The sequence below is a fragment of the Caloenas nicobarica genome, chromosome 4 (genome assembly GCF_036013445.1).
Source record: "Caloenas nicobarica isolate bCalNic1 chromosome 4, bCalNic1.hap1, whole genome shotgun sequence".
In the NCBI taxonomy this organism is placed as follows: Eukaryota; Metazoa; Chordata; class Aves; order Columbiformes; family Columbidae; genus Caloenas; species Caloenas nicobarica.
In genome coordinates this window covers 69,345,902-69,368,910 of record NC_088248.1, presented here as the reverse complement: position 1 = coordinate 69,368,910, position 23,009 = coordinate 69,345,902, and the positions used below count along the sequence as shown (strand labels likewise).

Genomic DNA, 23,009 nt, shown 5'->3' with positions numbered 1-23,009 from the left:
TTTAATAGAAGGTTGTGTTTTCTTACATTAACTTACATTTGTTCTTAATATGTTTTGGGTTTGACTCTGGGATTAGCAGGTAGGTATATGGAACAAGGTTCCCAGTACTTGAGGGAGGAGGCATAAGTGTAAATGTCATTCATTAGAATAGTAGCTTGTGTGTATGTGAGGGAATTATGCTTGGCCTAAAGCTGCCAAGTGGAGAGAGGTGGCAGGTAATGAGAGTCAAGATCACTTGGCGAAAGCATCAGGTATTATGAAAAATAATATTTGTCATTTTATTGAGCAAAGAGAGATAGGGAAGAGGGAAGGTTAGACAAGGTCCTCTGGCTGTTCTCCCACATTGTTTAAATCATTGTCAGAAATACTAAATAATGCATATTTTCAAGTGTTTCTGCATTTAGAAAGCATTGATACAGACTACATGAAGTAGCATTTGAAACCGACCACTGTCAATAAGTGATTTTGCTGCTGCTTTTCTACCCCCAGGCTTGTTGGTTCCTGTAGAAGATGATCATCCTACTCTTTTAATTCTGGGTGTTTTACTTACACTAAGGTATCTCATACCTTTATTGCAACAACAAGTAAAGGATACCAGCCTGAAAGGCAGTTTTGGCGTAACAAGAAAAGAAACAGAGATTTCACCTTCACCAGAACAACTTATACAGGTAAAATATGAATAATAACCCTAACCTGAAAAGTACTAATTGGAAGGAAAAGAAATCTTGCATGTAGAATGATACAGCACTAGTCTGGTGTTGAATATTCTGAATTCTTTTCTTGAATTCCTTTTCACCTCGGTAAATTATAGTTGGTCCAGTGACTGGAATTATTGATGTATAACGTTAATGACCTGAAATCCCAGAAAAATGCATCAGCAGTACTTGTTAAGTGTTCCTAAAGGAGCTGAAGAACTTCATAATTGTTACAGTGTTCTTTGTGATTACTTCTGCTGTAACAATAAACAGAAACAATAGGCTTCTACCAAAAAGGCAGTTGAATGGCTACAATTAATTGACATTTTCACCTTGGAAGAAGGTGGTGAAGATTAGATATAGTATACATCAGTGATTTGTAATGCACCACTGAAATTTAATGTGATATGTGAGAAGAAATACTATGTGATGTCTTATTGCAGTACTTTGGGTTTTAGGTTTATGAATTGACTCTGCATTACACCCAGCATCAGGACCATAATGTTGTGACTGGAGCTTTAGAATTGTTGCAACAGCTCTTTAGAACGCCACCACCTGAACTTCTCCATGCCCTGACCACTTCAGGGGGCATCGCACAGGTCAGTGTATCCAAAGACGAATCTGCCAGCAGGAACCGCAGTGGGAGCATAGTGGAACTTATAGGTAAGCTATATTTTTGGTAATTTCAGTAAACAGAGATGAACATACGTCACCGACTGTATTTCTCAGTGTTAGCCAAAATTGTGAAGGATAAAATGAGATGTATACAATTATGCATGAGGGGTTTTTTTACCTCAGATACAGTAAAACTTTTGTTTCCCTCCTTGCTTTGAGTGGGTATACATTCATTGGGTAATGACAAACTTCAGAGTCGTTTTTTACAGTTTGTGTTGATGGATTTTTTGGTTTCACAGAGCAACTTAACTCTGACAGGTTTTTTTTTTTTTTTCTTTTTGCCACAAAATTAATGTTCTTCTCACCAAGCGTCTGACAACTGTGATTCCTAAAAAGCTAATCTAATCAGAATTTATATTAACTGAGAACTCCTTGCTGAATACCAAAACCAGCATGAAACGAAAGCATGACTTAAGTTTATCCACAACTTTTAAAATCAGCTATCAGTGTTCTTGTGTGTGAAGTGCATGTTCTTAAAATTGTCTCTTAACTGCTACTTACCTGTTTCAAAAGAATAAATTTCTGGACTCTATTGAACTAATGGATCATTCTAATATTGCTGCTATTAGAAGGTAATTCATTAGCCAGAAGCAATCATAGCAGTGAAATTTAGAGCATTTTTTTTTAAAAGCAAACTTTGCACAAGTGGCATAGAAGAACAAAAAGTCATTTGATGGTGAATGATCCATAAAACTTAGACTTCAAAAGCTGTTTTTTCCTGGCTTTGGTTCGCTGTTTTGTTGTTTTGGTTTTGGTTTTTTTTTTTCCTTCCCATTTGTGGCTATTAGAATTCCTTCATGATTTCAGCAGCTCTGTCTTTGCCCTGATGTGTTACTTTCTGTGATTTGCAGCTGGAGGGGGGTCTTCATGCAGCCCTGTTCTTGCGAGAAAGCATAAAGGTGATTATTTTCAGAAACAAATCTTTAATTGCATTCCTTTCTGATTTTTTTTCTTTTTTTTTTTCTCCCCCCTCCCCACTTCATTGTCTTGCCGAATTTTGCTCTTCATTCACAATTGCCTTTGTGTCATCAGCTGAGCTTAGTCACTGTAAATCTTAAGGATTCTGATGTGATTTCTGGTATTGCAATCAAGATATTCTAAAATTATTCAAAGCAGTATAATTCTTATTTTTGCTGTAGTTCAGTGGCAAGATTATAGTGATGAATATTGATGCAATTTTCACTTTTGAAGAACACATCTAAAAATAATCTATCTGAACAGGACATTCTTCCTTTTGATAGTAATACTTAACCTTTAACTCACAAAATAGTTAACCTTCCTGGTTTTGATAGGCCTTTTTTTTCCCCTCCTTCTTTCACTAATGCATGTATATGTTTGCATGCTTTGATATGATGCTTTTTTGTTTCTTTTCCTGTTCTGGATGATTAATGCTATTAATTTATGTCTTACTGTGTATATTTTGATTTCTTTCTTCAATAGATAATTCTTTTAGCAGGATTTCTAAAAATACAATTTGCTCTGAAGTATTCTTTTCCCACTTTGTAGATGAATGTACTCGATACCTAGTTACACGTTTACCCTCTGCTTAAAACCAGTCATATCAGTACTAGAATCACTGTAGATACAACTGTGTAGCAGTTTCATCACCTGCTTTTGGGGAGCAAAATGTTACTACTGCAGTGGAACTGTGTGTGAGTGTAGTGCAGTGTCAGCATGGACAGTCAGTCAGTCCAAGCCCAGTAAGAAGACAGATGTGCAATACTGAAAAGAAAACCAGTTTAAGACTAAATAAGATTGTACAAACTTTAAGGACTATTTTAACAACTGGCTTGTACTTTTTCCAAACATTTTCTCCCATCTTTGTGTGCAAGGAATCTCCTAATGCTTAAAGAATATACCTGTATGCTTTAAGAATATACCCATATGTGAAATAGTGGGAAGTGCTTATGGATGCAGTGATAATTTCTAATTTAGAAATGACTGAGTGAAAGAAAGGATGTTCTGAGAGTAGATAGTGCTGCAACATCCAAAGGTGAGACAGAATGCAACAAACCAGAATAACACATCACACTTCTGAATGAAAAATGGTAAATCATCATTTTGATACTTTGAATTAGTAGTCTTCAGTGTAACTTTGAAGTATTAATAATATAATGTAAATTAAATTAAAATACTTGTTAAAACACTAACCTTTCCTCCACTCACTGATAACCACGTAAGAGTCATCAGCTTCTATCCTCTTTCAAGATCATGGCATGAAGATTTTGTGATCTAAAAAATGGCATAAATGAATTTGAAGAAATACATTCACGACTTTGTGTTTTGTAGAGGTTGAATTTCAAATTGTGAATTGTTCATTTCCTGCTACTCTCCCTTGTAGAAAGAAGGGAAAATAAAGCCTATTCCCTGTTTCTGCTTGAAGCTGTTTTGTGGTCTACTGCCTTACAGAGTCATAGACTTCTGCCGTTGGCTGGGAGTGTAAAGTGGGGCTGATCTACAGAGATCTGTGACCTTGACCTCAGAACTCGGATATTCTGTGTCTTTTCAGTCCTTCTGCTTCAGACCAACTTTAGTTTTGAGCAGCTGGCCTTTGTTGGTTTATGTTTCACCTTCAGAAAAGTATTTGCAAAAAAGGCTGAAAACTAATTTTGAAATGAAAGCCTGTGTTCTGCATCTTAACTGTTTTTTGGGTTTTAGTTTTGTTTTTTTCAAATAGTGGAAAAGTATCATGCAGCTTGTTTTATATCCTCATTTAAACACACAAGGCCTAATATGTCTAAAGTTTTTCAGTGTCCTTCCTCTTTCACTTTTAAATATGATCAGCTGTGGAAAGCAGAATATCCTGGTTTGTTTCAGTGAAATGGATGTAAATGTGAGAAAGAATAGAGAAGAAAATACTGTCTCATGCTTTCTGTTGGGAACTCTTAGCAGGATTTTACTAATTCTTTTGCAGAAGAGCGTAGTTCTCAATTACTGTTATTTTACCTAGAACATACATGGAAATGTAATGGTTACTTTTCTGCCCTACAGGTTTGAATAGCATAAAACATACTTTTCAGAGGAAGACAATTCTACAGTGTTACTGCTGTGTATGAAAGCAGTTGTGATAGAGAAATTAATGCAAAAGTCTCTTATGCTTTTTTACCCCCCGGTAACTTACATGAGATGCAAAGGAATTCACCTGGAGTTATGAGAACATTGGTATCTTGCAGAGTGAATCTTAGGCTACCAGTGAAGCTTATTTTAAAAGGCAAATCTCAAAGCAGTTGTCATGAATCCCTCTGTCTCAGCAAGTGACTTGTGAGACACAGAGGGACAGGCTGAGCAGCTCCCTCTGCACCCTGTGTCCTGTCCCAGTTACAGACTGGCCGGTGCACTTTGTCCTTGCCTTGTTCCCAGGAGGTGTGCAGCTGCAGGTATCTTTCTCTTTCCACTGCCTTTATTTTAAATGGCTATTACTCCATGAGTAGGAGAACTCTGTGATGGCTGTGTTAGGTTATAAATGGTTCTCATTTTTCCTCTGAAGATTTTTGCCTTAGTAGTCCCTGGATCTTAATGGCTGTTGTCCATGGTTCATCACCCTGTCCCACTTATGTCATCCTGTGCTTCTAGTCTGTGATGCTCTTCCCCCAGGCATTTTCCATTCCGTTATCACTGGAGTTCCAAACCACAAACCGCAAGTAACCTTTGATAATTTTTGTAGCCTTAAGGAGGAAGAGGTTATTTATTCTATGACTTGTGGTGCTTTAATGACCTTCTGAGTTGAAGGCAGATGTCCAGATGCCAGGTATCCTGTCCTTAGTAACAGGACATACTTGATGAAATTAGTGGTATCTTAAACATCATCCACAAAATAAACCAGAATGAATAAGGTCATAGGTAGTTTCCTGAGTGGTTACACTGTTAAATAAAATTACTTAACTGTATGTTTCCTTGTCACTGCTGTTTCTCTCCTGATCAGCTTGTGAGGGACTGGATATTCACTCTTTTCATAGTTTTCTCTTTTCCATCTGTTGACTGTCATAGCTTTAAAATATTATTTAGATACACTTTTTAAAAATAGATTTCACATCCGACTGACTCCAGCTGTTCAGCATTTCAAGTTGACTGTAGCTTTGGAAAACCGTAAAGGTTTCTTTTACATCACTTCTTAGGTAAAATACTTCTTGGTGAAGAAGAAGGTTTGGAGGATGATGCTGAAACCCGATCAGATGTCAGCTCTGCATCGTTTGCAGGTAGCTGACTTTCCCTTTAGCAATGCAATCAACCTCTGTTGCTCTACACTACAAATCTATTTGTTTATTGCGCTGTGTAAAATATGAAAGTGATGTGTTATGGGGACTGGGAAGTCAAAGGACACTCAGAAGATGTGTTAACAAAACTGAAACCATAAATACTTCTGGGTATAAATCTTATACTTAATTAATGAAGTGGACTGCATATTTTTTTAAATGGATAGTTGTCGTATTGAGCTATTGCTGTAGATGGAATGGCATCTTACAGATGCCTATTTCCCTACCTGTAGTTTAACTGTTTAGTTATATACTTTCCTTAGCCTAATGCAGTATGTGGCTTCGTATGTGGTGTCCATATCAAGAGTGAACCAGAAGTTTAAACACTGGATTGACTCATAAATGTCTGTGTTTTGCAGCTTCTATGAAGGGCGAGATAACCAGTGAACTGGCTTCTTCATCCGGCGTATCGACAGCTGGGTCAGCAGGGGGTTCAGCTGCTGATCCTACCGGACACGATATCATTACTGAGCAGCCACGTTCTCAACATACGTTGCAATCAGACTCTGTAGACCTGACCAGCTGTGATTTGGCAAGCACAGCTACTGAAGGGGAAGAAGATGATGTGCTTAGTCGAAGCTCCAGCCAGATCAGTGCTGTCCAGTCAGATCCGGCTATGGATTTAAACGATGGTACACAAGCTTCCTCACCAATTAGTGATAGCTCTCAGACTACTACAGAAGGTCCAGACTCTGCTGTAACCCCTTCGGACAGTTCTGAAATTGTAAGTGTGCAACAGGCAGAAGGGGGATCCCCTTCTACTGAGGGGCCCGACATATCTCAGAGCTCTTCCATGGAGGGCCCAGACTTGGATTCATCTACTTACTCGTCTTCTACTTTTCTATCCTCAGCTAATAACAATGGAAAGGTCAGCAGCTCACATCTCCATTGGAGAGCTTGACCTCCTTTTAACACTTTCACTTCAGCAGTAATTAAAAGCTACAAATTGGTAATCAGTGTGTTCACTGGGTAGGTCATATGAAGGCATTAATAGATTGTCACTCACTGGAAGAATGTCATTATCAAAGGTTTGACATAAGTATATCTTCTTAGTAGCATTTCCTTCATTTTGTGTAGATATATTGATAATTGTTTTGGTGCAGGAAGACTAATGGAAGTGTTAAAGGGTGAACAGTCTATTTGGAATGATAAAGGAATACTTTTAAAACCTAATGCTTCACATTATCTTCTGCCTGTGCTTTTTCACTTGACAACACAACTTTTTTTTTTTTTCTTTTTATTCTATCTTAAGGATTTCTCCTATACTGAGCGAATCCTGCATGATTTACTAATGTAGCAGTTACATATCTACTAAACACCTGAAGTGTGCATACAGTATAACTATTTTAAGAAACTTGTCTCTGGTAGGCAAGTGTATTGTGAAGCTGTAATAAAAACAGCCAAAATATAATTACTCAAAGCAAGAGCAGAAAATGCCAAAAGGGGAAAACTTAGAATGTCTTAAGTTCTTCTTTTCAAACATCACCAAACTTTTGACTTAAGTTTGCTGATAGTAGCTTTGGAAGAGTAATAGTATCTTACCACTACAAAACCCAATAAATTTATAATTAGGATAAGCAAATAGTCCTGCAAGGGTGAGGATTCAAGAACCAAAGGAGTGATGGTAATTGCATTGTCTCTGAATTAAATGTAGGCAGTGCAGAGTTCAAAATGAGCAGGCATTTATTGACAAGTTGCATTTATTGACAAGATGCAGCTCTTGCGAATTGTTGTCAGACTGTTGCATATGTCAGTTTACATACCATTTATAAGCAGTAGTTGCAAGCAAAGTTGTGGGTTTTTTTGTAATTGACAGACTAAGTGATTGTCCCACTTAGCCACACACAATCTTTTTAGTCAACAAGTTCCAGGTGCTTATAAAGTCAGGGAGTAACTGAAGTAGTATGTTGTGTCTTCTGATGAACTTACAATGAAATGTTTTTTACTGTTTTTTGTTATCACTATCAAATTTTTGTCTTTTATGGCTATTTTTCTATATTCTATATATTGCGTTTGTACCAAGGCTCAAACTCTCTTCTAGAAGTGCCTATTTTAGCAGTCTCTGGTTTAGAATGAAGGAATTAAAAGATGTTCAAACTTATTTGTCCTTTTTTTGTGCTGCACAGTTCTCAGTTTGACTTTAGATATTCAGGACGAGTGAGGTTATAGGAGAGTTTGACAGCAAGGGACAAGTTCTATTTGTGACAATAAAGGTGTTGGTTGTGATTTGTAACTGCTGAGAATGAGGGACAGTTGCATTTGGGGTAAGGGAGTAGGGAGGGAAGGCACTGCACCAAGTGTTTGGCTTTCCTGCTGTTAATATCCAAGCTCATGGCTCAAGGGGGAAGCTCTCAGATGTAACTATGGCCTCTTGTAGCCCAGATGCTGGAGGAAGAAGGGAATTGTTTTGGGGCCTGCACGCAGCTGTATGCTAATATTTATCAGGCTCATATTTGCTTTCAAATTATTTCTAGATTACTAACACTGCATGCTTGAGATTTAATGCTGTGTGTTAAGCTAAGTTGTTTTTAAGTCCTGTCCTTGCACTGTGTAGGTTTTGGAAGGTGCTGACGGACAGTATTCTGGAGTGCAAATTGGGCAGCTGCAGGATGAGGAAGATGAGGCTGGAAATATTCTCCAAGATGATTCATCAGAGTCTTTCAGAAATTCTTCTATTGGTATGTTGATAAATGGCGGGGGGACAGGGTCACACACGAACGGGACACACAGAACTAATGGAACCTTTAAGGCAGGTGTTACAGGTGCATCTTCCATTGAACTTTCAAGGGCCTGAAGGCTCGTATAATGGATGTGCAAAACAACTAGATTAAATGCAAAATGTGAAGTAAGAAGTATATTCTAACACTTGAGCGAATCACTTGTTTTCATCACTGCTAATTTATTTTTCATGTTTGTATAATTAAGTTCAATTGAAGTGCTTTTAATTTGCATCTGAAATGATGTTTCATGAATTGCCTTTTTCTAAAGCTCTTCAACAGCCTCACCTGTTGAAAACTGTGAGCCATAGTAGGCAGCCTTCTGACAGCAGCGTAGACAGATTTACATCAAAAGAAGATACAGCGGATCCTGGTGATCATGAAAACAAGGTAAGAAGTATTCACAGTGGTCTGGTTTAAAGTTTAAAACTATTTAATTTAAAGAGAAAGTTAGACTTACGATCATTTAAATTAGTGGTAAATGTGGGTAGCCTGTATATGTGGTATACTTCATTACAGGTCAAAATAACTGCTGTTGATCAGTAATTCTGAGTTATCGTTTGAATTTCATTTAACACAGAGTGAATACACAAGTGTTGATGTCTTCTATGCAATCACTAGCCAAACCATAGCAGAACACAGACTGCTGAGAACACAAGCCCGTTTTGTCTGTGCATTAGTAGGGTACACTGATACTTTATTAGCCGAAATATCATTGTGCCGGTCGTTAGCTGTGTAGGTAATTTTATGATCTACTCAGAAGATATTATGTCTTGCTCTTTGAGACTCTCTGTCTGTGGAGAGGCTCCTGCTGTTCTAACCACAGGTTACTGATTTCCTCTTTTGGGTTTTGACTTTAGCTTTGGGTCTTGTTCTGAGCTGGGGCAAAAGGAGTTTGGTTTGTGGCAGGCAGAGTTAGATCAGCGTGGGCTACTGGGGAACTCCAAATGTGAAAATACAGAAGGTTGTCAGCCTTCTTTGGAAACAACTTAGGAATTAATTGTTTCTCATACAAAGTTTCTAAAGATCATTGGTGGCAAAAAGTGGTTTATCAGATTCCTTCAGATGCAAACAGCAAGTCTGAGTAATTCAGAAAATATACAGAGTAATTGCTGTTTCTGTGATAAAATTAAACTAATTCTGATACTGGATACAGACTCCCAAAAGCATTAAATTTTAAGGCCTTTTTTGGAATACGTATTAAACAAATTTTTGTATTACAGCCTTTATACATTTGGGGATGTGCAGTATTTCTACATCTTGTTATGCTTAATATTTTAGTTAAGTTAAAGATTAATATATATCTGTATAAAAAAAATGTGATTTGCCTTTATTAGCCCTCCAGGGTGAAGGGAGACATCGGTCACTACACCGATGGAAATTCTGCGCCTTTAGTGCACTGCGTTAGGCTTCTGTCGGCCTCTTTTCTGCTTACTGGGGAGAAAGGAGGTAAGTTTCTGTTCAAGACGCATTGGGTCATTGTATCTCTCAATGCACAAAATTGGCAATGTGCTCAATTTTTTCTGTCTGGTTTTTAATCTCACTTTATTGGAGATTTTGGGGGTGGGGTTTTTCTTTAACAGCCCTGATTTAAATGATCACACCAGAGTACAGAAAAACCAAAAAATACTTAAAAATTTATGCCGTTTTACAATTAATCCTCTTTTGAACTGTTGAGCTGTTGTGGCGTAAAAGAGGAGTCATTTACCTTTTCAACGTAGTAATAAAATGTCGGTAGTGATTTTCCAGAAAGCCTTTATGGCATACACCACTGATTCCATTTTTTCTGCTGGGAAGTCTGTGTCACAGGCATGTGTGTATGTGTCATTATATGTGGCCAAAGTGAGCATTTAAGATGTTTGTTCTTTTTTCCTTTTCTAAACTGTTATTTGTTCATGTGCTCTGCTAATGCAGTGTTTTTGGAAAGACAGTTTAGTAGGTGTATTCTCAGCAATGAAGGAAGTGAGTTGGAAGTGGGTGGCATTATTTGTTGGGGATTTTGTTTGTTTGTTTTTTAAAGTCATAGATAACTGCTGCCTCTGATAAACTGGAACTACTTGCTCTGCCTTCACATTTTTTGTCCAGGCTAAGCTTTTTATATCATAGAGTTATTAATTACCTTAAAAACAATTCAGGAAGCTTTTAAACACTCCCTTTTTATTTTCCCTTCTCCCCAGCTTTAGTTCCTGATAGAGATGTGAGGGTGAGTGTAAAAGCCCTGGCAGTAAGTTGTGTTGGAGCAGCTGTTGCACTTCACCCCGAGTCTTTCTTCAGCAAACTGTATAAAACACCCCTTGAAGCAATGGGAGAAGAGTATGGTATGTTGCAGTTCACATGTTCCATTTTAATAGTGTCTTTGGGTTTTCAGATAAGTGGTGCAGCTCTAAATCCAGCTTAGTGTTTGCAAACTAATACTGCACCAACTGGAACGAATGTGCTGTCTACGCTAGTAGCGTATGTGGTGTAATTTTTCTTTGGTTGTAAGAGTTAAGTTTCAGTGGACGAGCTTGTACAGCTTCTGACAAGCTGAAACGTGTTTTACTACAACTGCTATATAGAAGTGGTTCATTTATCTTAGAAATGGTTTATTTTCATTTATTTCGGGCCATCTTCTAGATGATTTCTAAGCCAATTAGGTTCATTTTTATGAATTTTACAATATGATCAGCAGAGACCTGGAGCATTCAACTGGTTTGATGCTGATAGTGGAAAGGTGGAGTGTTTACCAAAACTCTTCTTAGCTTTCCCCAGAGCATTTTGTGTGCAATTGAGGTAAAACACTAGCGGTTTGCTATGTGATCGTTGATCTGGATTGTGTGAATGATCTGTAGATTACACGCAAGGGGTTTCTGAAAGGTAGAACTAGGGCAGGTGTGTTGTGAATATGCTGGCATTGATTGTACAGTAATTAGTACCTCCACTGAAACATTTTTAGGGATTAGTTAAGTCTAAGACTAGTATTTTTAAAATAAAGTAGTTGTAACTTATTTTCTTAGAGGAGCAGTATGTATCAGATATTCTGAACTACATTGACCATGGAGATCCCCAGATTAGAGGAGCTACTGCCATTCTGTGTGGAACAATTGTCAACTCTATTCTCATTAAATCCCGCTTTGATGTGGAAAAATGGCTAATAAATGTCAGAAGCTCAACAGGTAACAATTTCTTTTGAGGGTATTTTCTCTTTTTTTATGTAACTGAAATTTTTCTTTGTTTTATTGCTCTAATTTGTTGTTGTTGTTGTTACTGTTAGGAAATCTCTTTTCCTTGGTAGACTGCATACCTCTGTTACAGAAAACACTGAAAGATGAGTCCTCTGTTACGTGCAAGCTGGCTTGTACAGCTGTGAGGGTAAGTAAAAGAAATAGTTTATGTGCACCACCACCACACATCACGGGATGTTAGTCGTTGACTAGGGCCCTGCTGTGCTCAGGTGTGTAAATGTGGAGCTAAAAATGACTTCTTCCCCAAGAACTTGATTGTAGAAAACCTGGATTCAGTCACAGAAATAGAGGAACAAACAGCTGGAACATAATTATGTTTGTTAGCAGTGTTATCTAACCATGATATTTCTAGACATAAGTGTACAGGTATGAGCCGTAATGTTACATTGACCAACAATAGGCTGAGTGCATTAGATAGAAAGGATACCTGGCCTAACAAGGGAAGTGTGAACGTGTGACAGCTGGTTGTAACCTGCATTTGGAGAGCAAAAATGAAATGTGAGAAACGACAAGTAAAATAGTGATTATTTTCTGGAATAGTAATTCTTGAGACTTTCCTCACTCTCAAAAAAGTGTTTCAAATTGGGTAAAAGACCCATCAGGCAATTGTTAAAATAGAGACGATATCTGAATTTATGAGTGGAACTTAGAGCATGTTTATTTTATTTCTATAATCTGTGGAAGGTGTTCTGTGAAAGTGCAGAAGGGTGGAGTGAGTTTTCCCTTGAGGAATGTTCTAAAAAAATAGAAGAACAAGGACAAATTGGAGGGCAAAGGAAATTAATTCATCAAGGAGAGGCACAGGGTGGCTGACCATATTGCGGCTTATGGGTCAGTGAAGCAAAGTGTAACATTTAGTAAAATGCAGATAATTAATGTATGGAAAGTATGATTACATATGCTGAGAGGAGGGGTCGGTGACGCAGCTGAGGGAAGGAAATCCAGTTAGTTAAATGTTGCTATCTCCTTAAACTTCTGTTCCATGATTGTACTGTTTGTATATATACTGTAGATATACTGTATATACTGTTTGTGGTTTCATGTATGATTACAATTATGATTATGGCTTTTTAGAAGACTTCACTAGAATTATTCAGTTCAGGCAATTTGTACTAGTCAATTTTGACTTTTTCTCTCAGTATATAATGTAACCTGACTTTATACCTTTTGGCAGAAATGTTCAAAAGCATTTTAGGTGGTTAATCCCTGAACAAGAACGCATATTTTTGCATAGTTAAATACGACATAGAAGTGTAGAGTTCTGTATGTTTTTCCAAAGTTCACACATTCTGCATGTAGTCATTAAAATGAGGAGGTATGACTTTTTGAAAAACTTCTGGAAATTAGGACCATGTGTCTGAAAATATTATAGGCAAACTAGGGGAGACTGTTTTTGAAGAGGTAAGAATATAGTGCTTGTGAAGTTCAAGCCCTGTGAGTTTTAGATCTCAGTCTTTGGAGGATTGTCTTCTGATTTCTGAGGCTTGGGTTCCTCTCCAGAGTTCAAATTCAGCACCAGGTTTTAGCAGTTTGCAAAAGGGCCAGTGTCCCAGCCTCGCACAGTACCTAGCTCTGGTACTTTCTCCTAGCTCATAAGCAATAACTTATTTTAGTATTCTAAATAAAATAGATTTTTATGATCAGTTACATACTTTGATTGAGAGAAACTCTCCTGTAATATAACTAAAAGTTGTTTTATCTTCTCAGCATTGCATCATGAGCTTGTGTAGTAGCAGTTACAGTGAACTAGGTTTACAATTAATTGTTGACCTCCTGACGCTGAAGAATAGCTCATACTGGCTAGTAAGGACAGAACTTCTGGAAACCCTTGCAGAGGTAGATTTTCGGTAAGTGTTTTTATTTTTCAATGGATGTTGTAACTGCAGTGCAAAGATGCTCTCTATAGGAAACTGGAACCATAATGGAGCAGTTTCTTCTGAAACATTGACAGGTTTCATAAAAATGATTTAGACCGATCATTCCTAAATTTATTTAAATGCGATCAGAGAGGGACCACACAATCTGTAAACTAACTTGGATTTCATGCCCAGTTCTCCATTCTCGTCAGCTCTCTTCTGTTGCTCAGTTTGTGTTAAATTGAGATGAATATGGCTTCATTTTCTTGCATTCCCTCCTTCTCTACAGGTTCTTCCAAGCTGAAAGACAAAACATGTTTTTATGAAAATTCTTTAAGTTATCCTTAGTCATACAAAATCAGATTCTTTCTGAATAGTGATATTTGGAATGTGTTACTATCTTTTCAGAACAGTTTGATTTTTCTGTTCATGGGAAAAAATACAATTACAATCACAATGTGTAAATAATTTTTTTAACTAAAGAAAAGGAATTATTCTGTTACACTAGTCAGATAGTAGTTTAGCAAATAGCTTATCTTTTCTAAAGGTAGCAAAAAGTGTGTTTACTACTTATGTCTTCCCTGCAGTGGTGTTTTTAAAAAATATTAGAAAACCAACCAAACAAACAAAACCAACCAAACAAACAAACCAAAAGAACCTTCAGAGCACTGAAGGGAGAAATAACATTTAATGTTAACTAATGTACTCTAAATTCTATTTTGCCATAGGCTCGTCAGCTTCTTGGAAGGAAAAACTCAGAGCTTGCACAGAGGTATTCATCATTATACTGGTGTAAGTAAATTTTTCATTCAGTATATTGTGTTTCTGGATTAAGGTACCAATGCAATTTCAGCACTTTGTGTTTAAAATCTGTCAACACTGACAGCTGTTTTAAGTATGTTTTGTAGAAGTAGGCTTGTGTGCTGAGACTCGTTAACATTGGAAAGATACTTTACTACTGAGATTCAAATATCTTGGTATTATCTGGGATGTGTGTGGTTTTTATTGTGTTTTTTTTAACTTCAAGAAGTTTTTGGCATTTATGTATTTAAATAGTGTATTTGGCAATCTTAAGGTAAAGATTGTCTTACAGACTTGTATCAGATGAAATGTCACTTTTAAACTATCTTTTAACAATCTGGTTAAATTATGAAAATGTTAAATTAATTTTACTGTACTGCCTTATTTTCTAGCTACTAAAACTTCAGGAGAGAGTTCTTGATAATGTTGTAATATGTCTGCTTGGAGATGAAGATCCAAGAGTGAGACATGTAGCTGCAGCTTCATTAATGAGGTATATGTGGGGGTTTTATTTTTTATTTTTAAGAAGTAGTTTAGAAACCTACTGCAGTTACAATTGCTGCCCAGATAAATGCACCAAACACTAAGGATTAGCTGGTAGCTTCTTTATTAGAATTCAAAGACTTGAGTTTTATGTTTAAAGAAGTTGGGAGCACCTAATACTGAATTCCTTGAATATTTTATTGTCAGAGGAGTCTCTTTCCTAGCTTTTTCAGACTATTAATTGCTGTCCATTTCTAATAACAAAGGGCAACGAAACCTTAATTCTACCACTTAAAAGCATTTGTATTGCAGAAACAGCTCAGCAGAGAAACGGTTAATGTTGCATCATATTTAGTATTTGTGGCTTTTATTCAGAGACTTCATTTTGAAATGGAGTTATTTTGTAACTGAGTAGTGACAAGATGAAGTTTTTCTGTATCTTTACTCGGTGACAGGTTGTGTGTTAAGGTTGGAAAGACTTGACTGCCTGAGCTGCCATAAGGTTGCAGGTGCCCCTTTAAACATCCAGTATGGACATGGGTTGGTGGTACTGTCAGTGAACTTATAAAAAATGTGTACTGTAGTTGAAAACATTGTTCCAGAAGGCTGGATCTTATTGGATGTTTAAGTTTTGCTGTGTTGAAATCAGATGGTGAAAAATTGTCCTTTTCAGGTAGAAATTAGTTTTCAGTTGACACAGATATCCCTGGGGGAAATATCAGGGGAGACAGGGGAATACTGAGAGACAAATACTTTAGTGAAGTGGTTGTTGTAGTGTGTATGGATAAGTATCTCAATTTTTTTTTTTTTTTAACTACCATGTGTCTAGAGCAGTTCCTTAGTCCTGATTTGAGCTCCTTGATTATAATGATTGTAAGGAAGAGTAGTTGTATAAAGTTGAATTCAGCTTAACAACATGAGTTTTAATAAGAGTTTTTATTTACAATTTGGTATGTTATTAGTGTATGCTTTCTGAACTGTGTATTAAATGTATTTTAAATGTACATTAAATTGTATATTACATAATTTCTTTTTTGATTATTATTATTTAGGCTCATTCCAAAGCTATTTTATAACTGCGATCAAGGACAGGCTGATCCTGTTGTGGCAGTAGCAAGAGACCAAAGCAGTGTCTACCTGAAACTACTAATGCATGAAACACAGCCCCCGTCTCACTTTGCGGTGAGCACTATCACCAGGTATGTTATGTGACTTCTCTTGCTTTAAAAGGAACATGGACCCAAATTTCAGTTCGTAGTGCCTAGAATAATTTTAAAATCCTGCAAATCCATGTGCTTATGAGTTTTTTTTTTCCAATCTGTAGGTGTATCTGTGGTAGTTTTAGGCTCCACGAAAAGACTCATATGTAAAGCATAGTCTGGTGTGTGAGTTACTGGTGATGTGCTCACACACTGATTGCAGGGAGTCATTGTTCTATGATAAACTTTTATCTTCTCTTCATCCTGAGGTCACCCTATTTGTCCATTATATTGCACAAGTAAGCGCAGCTTTGCAAGCTAATCATAGAATCATAAAATAGTTTGGGTTGGAAGGGACCTTCAAAGCTCATCTAGTCCAACCCCCTGCCATGAGCAGGGACATCTTCACCCAGCTCAGGTTGCTCAGAGCCCCGTCCAGCCTGGCCTGGGATGTCTCCAGGGATGGTTCATCCACCACCTCTCTGGGCAACCTGGGTCAGGTTCTCACCACCCTCAGTGTAAAAAAAAAAAAAAAAAAAAAGTCATCTTCATGTCTAATCTGAAGTCATTTGTATCCACTATTGTTCTTTGGGCGTATTGATCAGGATTCATAAGTCTTCACATCCTGTTTAATGATTGTGGTTGCAGACATCTGTACTGGCTTCTAATTTTCATAGTGTGATATTGTTGCTGTGTTTTTGCTGCCAACTATACTTAACTCTTCTGTTTAGATATCTTGTCTTACAGGCTGTATGAGTTGTATATATTTATGTGTGCTCTTTGCTTCTATCAATTTGTCATACAAGTTTTTAATCATGTACCTTTTCCATACATGATCTTGATCGTTTCACTCAAGATTTATGTACTGTAGTATGGAAACAATATAACTTCATGAGCACTGTGTTATTTCAAATACAAAACAGTTATTTTTCTATAGCAATAATATTTTTACGGTGATAATCCAAAGTTTGTGAACATGCAAAAGTGTTAGATGAATTTGAGCAAAAGCAAAGACTAATGCTGAATTGGTAGTGATTTCTAGAGCATCTAGCTAGGTATTGAGAGTTGATCTACTGTTTCTGTTTGCTACCAAAGAGATTTGATTTATGAACTAAAGTGTTTTTGCTAGTACAGAAGCAAAAATATTAAAATATAATAAAGTGGTATTTAGAGTGTTCTCCAATTTCTGTAGTTTATAAGTGGTCTATAAAGTATGTAACAGACATTTAAGCCATAGCCATTTTTGATTGAGGTGTTTCTTATTTTAAGTACATGATTTAGTGGCATCAATATTTTTATTTCAGAACATATAGAGGTTACAATATGCTGCAAAGTCCAACAGATGTCACTATGGAAAACAATCTTTCAAGGGTTGTTGCAGCAGTTTCCCATGCATTGACAATATCCACTACAAGAGCACTTACAGTGAGTTTTCTTAGTTGCTATAGTGGCTGACTTTTCTCTTTTTTGCTTGCTTTCTTTATTTTTAAGGTATTCCTGGGTATATTTGTATCCGCAGCTTTGATACTGTGGCAAGGGCAATGATAATACATTTAATTCTCACTCTTGAGAGACTTTGTTTTTGTTGCAAAGTCTTCTAGTGATGAAACTGATTCAGTTCTTGGTGTTAACTTTTCAGTTTGGCTGCTGTGAAGCTTTGTGTCTTCTTTCCACAACATTTCCAGTCTGCACCTGGAGTGTGGGGTGGCACTGTGGGTAAGTTCCTCATCTGTTATTCGAGCTTCTAAAAATCATGTTTGAGAAAGAGAAGTACGCTTATTTAGGTGTCAAAGTCTGAGTTTAGATATATGCTGTTTAAGCTTATCCCAGCAGTTATTTAAGAACTTTATACAGAAGAGTGTGGCATCAGGTTGTCATGATGTTTTCAGCACTTTGTCCTCTCTGGGAGCACAGCGTATATCACAGGGATTGGCTGCAGCTCCTGTAATACAAAGATATGTATGGTCAGCATCTATCAAAATAAGTAACAGGATAAAATTTTCCATGTTTTTGGAAGAATGTTTATCTTGTGTATTGTAGTATCTCTTTAAAATCAGAACATCATCACGTTCACGTTGATCTCATGTTTATGTTGGAAACTAGTGGGTAAAAGAAGCTGGTTCATAATTGCTTTTTTAACTATAAAAGTATCAGATGCGTTTAAATTGTTCTCATTTGGCATGCTGAATAGGAACAGCAAACAAGATATATATAGTACTTAACTAAGTGTCCTATAGGTAATGTATCATAGCCCCAAAGTACTTATTGTGTACTGTAACTGTGCAGTTGGTAGCTCCAAAGATTTGATTTTCCCTCTGATTATCAGTGTTGTGCCACGTGAGTTTTAAAACTAGCTACTGAAGATGTGCATGTGTAGAGCTGTTTGATTTTTAAATAGATTTACCATCGTTTGAGTTGATTTTCTTCATTGCTGTCATGTCTCTACTCTTATTTTACTCCTCTGGTATCCTGAAACTCTATTGCAAAAGTTTATCTTACTTTAAAAACAAAACCAAACCCTAAAACCCAACAATAAAAAATGCCCCTTCCTCAGCAGCTTCTCTTGTCGATGTGCCCTTTCTTCCCTTGCCAGCCATAAGTGTGGTGTGCTCTGCATATCCATTCTAAAAGATGTCTTTTGAGCCGTAGGCCCAGTTTTAACCGATGAAGAAGGTTAGGAGGTGAGCAGTACTTAGCTGGAAAATAAAATCAATGCAGAATTGCAACAATGTGTCTTCTGCTCTACCCAGCCTAAGAAATTCTATTTTTAAGATGCATCTAATATCCATCAGTGATGCGATGACGTAGCCTTTGCCCTTTCCTCTAATTCGTTGGTTTCAGATTTTCAGCCCATGTTCATACTAATTTGGACTGTAATTTTATTTTTGTGAAATGACACATTTATTGTTCTGGGTGATAAGGATATTATAATATGGATAATAACATGAGAATTTTGCCAGAATTCTTTCCCGTCGTAAGTATTGTTGTTCTTATGATGAAAAAGCTCTTGGAACTGCTGCATTCCAAGTCGGTACAACTCAACTTGGATTAATTCATGGGTTTCTAACTGTATGTAAAGTAAACAACACTTGCATATGAAAAATCTTTTAAAAAAAAGGCACTGTAATTACCTGTGTAACTTTGTCAAAAAATAGCCATATCTAGTGTAAACTTTATTTTCTGAAATTGCTCTAGTTTTATTAGACCAGACTGACACTGTTAGAAGACTTTTTTTTTTAACTTAAAAATATATCCTGAAAGAATCCCTTTAATTAGAGGTTGCATAAAGTCTTTTCTCAAAAGAAAGTTGTTAGTATTGTGCAGGTCTTACAGCTTTGAAATGACGTGTGTGATTCACATAATATTCCGACAAACATCTTTTGGTGATACCTGCCTGCTCTTTTTGAAACTTGAGTTGTGAGAAAATATGATTTTAAAATTAGTGTAAAGGAAAACATGGAATGCAGCAGCAAATTACAATCTTGGATAGTCCACCTATAAATTTAGATTATTTGATGTATTACAATTGTTTAATTAAATTCTTATCACTTTAAAACATCTTGTTACATTGCAACACTACAGCTTACATCCCCCATTCCCACCTTGCATGAGACTTTTAACTGTTCAGGACAATACTGGTTAGCAGTTAAATACAGAATTCCTCAGTTTATCAGTAGATGTCACTAGCAGCTTTGATATTTGCTATTTTTTAAAAAATTCTTCAAGAATACAAAGTATTGTCAGGTCTCTGCTGGAAATGTTTGAAGTCATACTTGAGTGTTAAATAAGTATTTCTCTAGTACTGATTACTTTTTTTTCTTAGATTAACAGTCTACTTAACTGTTAATTTTCTTAAGACTTTAAACTTACCAAAAGGGGGGAAAAAAACCCCAGTGATTATATTCCAAAATTAAACTTCCAGTGTTTCCCAGCCAAGTCCCTCAGATGACGCTCAGAAGGGCTGCACCATCGGCATGGCCGGCATGGTCCTGTCTCTGCTTTCATCAACATGGTTCCCACTGGACCTCTCTGCACATCAGGATGCTTTGATTTTGACTGGAAACTTGCTTGCAGGTAAGGCGAGGCAAAGAAAAGTAGGCTTGTCCTGTTATTATTTGCCATTAGCATCAGAAGGCCTGTATCTCATCCGATTCTGATTGTACACAAGAAAATACTTGTAAGATTGAGCAGAAAAAGTAAAAAAGGAACTTCTTGCTCCCAGCAGGTTTGAGAAGATACTGCCTCCAAGTTGCAGATTTCATCTAGTTACCAAAGGGAATGTGCAGTATGTTTGGTGCAGTCTGGGTACAAAGAATTAACAGTTTTTGTTGTTGTTTAAAACTATCCACCTACTGTTGGTTTTGAAAATACGGGCTCTCTTTTTCCCTGTTTGACTTTCTGTTCATATAGATATGATATTCCTCTAAATTTTACTAATATGTAATTCCAAGTTTTTGTCTTTAAATAATGTGATTCCTGTTGCAGCAAGTGCTCCCAAGTGCTTAAAGAACCCCTGGAGTGCCGAAGAAGATTCAAACCAAGGTGCTGCAAAGCAGGAGGAACCCTGGCCAGCTCTGGCAGATCGAACTCTTGTCACTTTGGTAGAGCAGCTCTTTTCTCATCTCCTGAAGGTCATTAACATTTGTGCACATGTAATGGATGATGTTGCTCCTGGCCCAGCAGTAAAGGTATGTATTAAAAAGAAATAAATACAATTGTGTGACTTAAAAATTGTTATGATACAGACCTCTTCAAGGCTTTGCAATTTGGAGTTGGTACAGGTAACTATCTAATACCTTGCTAATATGACTCAACTATGTGTAGGAAAGCAAGTAACATGAAAAGATCATGCATATGGTTCTTCCACGGAACAGGTTTTTGTTTAGTTCTGCAGTGTTTGTAATATTACCTTGAACTTTGAAATTTTATTCCTGGTGACTGCGCTCAAAACATTATTCAGTGAGGAGCTTATATAGTAAATGGAGTATTGGATTGCATACTCTGGCAGACATCTGTTGAACTTGTTACTTGGCTGACTGTAATGTACTGAGCGCCTTTCAAGGCTTAAATCCACTATCTTTTGAATATCCTTCAAAATATTTTGACTTCTGAAACAACTCACAGGAGATACTATTGGATTTGGGGTTTGTTTTGGTGGTTTTTTGAGGCATCTACATTTTGAACCTGATCTAGTGACTATAAGGCAATGTTATTAGGATTAGTGGTTTCTTCATATTTTAAAAATGTTAAAATATTTTTTGATAATCCTTTGTCTGGAAACAAAAGAAACTTTAGTTGTTGAGCTCTGATTCCATCTCATTGACTTATGCTGAAATGGAAAAGGGAAGTAGGGAATATATTAAACTTCTTCCTTTTCATTCAGGAAATTCATGTCCTGAACCTGAGAGTTGAGGCATTTTAATGTAACTGGCAGTCAAAAAGAGGGGATTTTAAACAAAAGATGAATATGCTTGTATTTGAGTAGAATAAGAAAAGCTAGTTGTGCGTACAAAATTAATAAAGCTTCTTTTAATTCTAGGCAGCGTTACCTTCTCTCACAAACCCACCTTCTCTTAGTCCAATTCGGAGGAAGGGGAAAGAGAGGGAGTCTGTCGAACAGGCATCTGTGCCAATGAGCCCTAAAAAGGCGGGTGAAACGAGTCCAGGTAGGCGCATTTATTCCTGTTAACCCTCCCACCTACTGTCCCCACCAAAATATAGTTATGGCACAGAGAGAAGTAAAACTGAGTAACTTGTTTTCTCAAGTTTTAGTTCAAAAGGCTGGCAGAAGTTATTTTCAGCACTGCATTGCAGGAAGGGCAGCTGTGGGTGGGGGCTTCTTTACTCTTTTGGGTTTTTTAAATGAAAATTAACTGTACTTTTCAGAAGCAAGGTACTTCTGAATCCTTTTCCTCACTTTTTCTGAATCTACTCAGCTGTTGACTAAAATTAAGAAGTGGTTTTTGCATGTATTTTACTTAAAAGAAGTTTGAAAGTTGCTTTGCAACTTTTGGCAGGAGTAGCTTACATTGTTCTTAGAAACACAATTCTGAATGTTGAAAACTTTTTTTTTTCTTAGTAATGAATGAAGGAAATAGGTGTTAATTCTGGTTTGTAAATTGTACTTATACTTCAGTAATAAACCCTCTGGATTAGTTTCTCTTAGAGGGTTAGTTTTCTGGAATGCTAGTTCATTTTCTAGTTGTACAGCACGTGTTTTTGCAGTCTAAAATATGCATGCAGATTGAAAAAAATATGCTGTTGGACGGGGAAAATTATGCTGAGTTACATATCCTGAGTACCCTAGAAACAGTATGTTGTGCTAATCTGTGATATATTTTTAAGCTACTAGGCAAACTGATGCTACTGGGCCTGTTCCAACAAGCAAATCATCTTCACTAGGAAGCTTTTATCATCTTCCATTATATCTGAAGTTATACGATGTCTTGAAAGCAACCCATGCTAATTATAAGGTACTGCATGATATCATTTGATTGAATTAGAATGCGGTTGGGTAGTCACTTTGTGTTTCTTTTTAGCATGGCTCTGCTTGTATAAAGACTCACTTTTTTTCCCTGTGTAAATAGTTTATCCACAAAAAAAAACCCAAAAATAACCCGCAACAACATAACCACTACCAACAAACACAAAAAACAACCAAACAAACCCCTCTGATAGGCATTGTCACCCTATTGCTTGTTTCTCTGCCCTCACTAATGCTGGTACCAAATGACCCTTCACTGGCTTGGCAATGCCAAATGCATCCCAGTGTCCTTCTCTCCGCAGTTTATCCCAGGACAGGTAAACTTTTTCCACACTGGTTCAAGTAATAGAAGATGCGTTCCCATTGCGCTTGGTGATCAGATTTGTACACTTCAAGGGGTGTGTTCTTATTACACCTACTGTGTTTCTGAGAAATACATTATCTCTTCTCCATTACTTGTCAACATCCTAAGCCTTTCTGGATGCTTTAGCTGTCAGTGGAGGTGATTGAACTATGCTGAAATTTTAGGCAAAAGATCATTTTGTGTCAATACCCACTTCTTTCTGTAGTTTTTATCTCCTTGTGAAGTAATTCTTAAAAAGAAAAAAAAAAGTGTGTTTTT

At 36.9% G+C, this 23,009-nt stretch overlaps 1 protein-coding gene across 4 annotated transcripts in view; it reads left to right on the top strand.

Moving 5' to 3' along the window:
- The window catches only part of HTT (huntingtin), an 83,448-nt gene that overhangs the window by 14,163 nt on the left and 46,276 nt on the right, over positions 1-23,009 (top strand). Inside the window, exons 8-28 of one of the 4 annotated variants that reach the window (XM_065634910.1) lie at positions 490-668; positions 1,154-1,358; positions 2,222-2,269; positions 5,486-5,566; positions 5,983-6,347; positions 8,178-8,301; positions 8,612-8,730; positions 9,678-9,789; positions 10,518-10,658; positions 11,337-11,495; positions 11,594-11,691; positions 13,272-13,411; positions 14,149-14,212; positions 14,614-14,714; positions 15,757-15,903; positions 17,208-17,328; positions 17,543-17,619; positions 19,826-19,977; positions 20,389-20,591; positions 21,443-21,569; positions 22,249-22,376. In XM_065634910.1, the coding sequence (XP_065490982.1) occupies positions 490-668; positions 1,154-1,358; positions 2,222-2,269; positions 5,486-5,566; positions 5,983-6,347; positions 8,178-8,301; positions 8,612-8,730; positions 9,678-9,789; positions 10,518-10,658; positions 11,337-11,495; positions 11,594-11,691; positions 13,272-13,411; positions 14,149-14,212; positions 14,614-14,714; positions 15,757-15,903; positions 17,208-17,328; positions 17,543-17,619; positions 19,826-19,977; positions 20,389-20,591; positions 21,443-21,569; positions 22,249-22,376 (2,891 nt within the window). Of the gene's footprint in view, positions 1-489; positions 669-1,153; positions 1,359-2,221; positions 2,270-5,485; positions 5,567-5,982; positions 6,492-8,177; positions 8,302-8,611; positions 8,731-9,677; positions 9,790-10,517; positions 10,659-11,336; positions 11,496-11,593; positions 11,692-13,271; positions 13,412-14,148; positions 14,213-14,613; positions 14,715-15,756; positions 15,904-17,207; positions 17,329-17,542; positions 17,620-19,825; positions 19,978-20,388; positions 20,592-21,442; positions 21,570-22,248; positions 22,377-23,009 lie in introns of all 4 variants that reach the window. The other 3 variants (XM_065634909.1, XM_065634911.1, XM_065634913.1) reach the window with 3 other exon arrangements.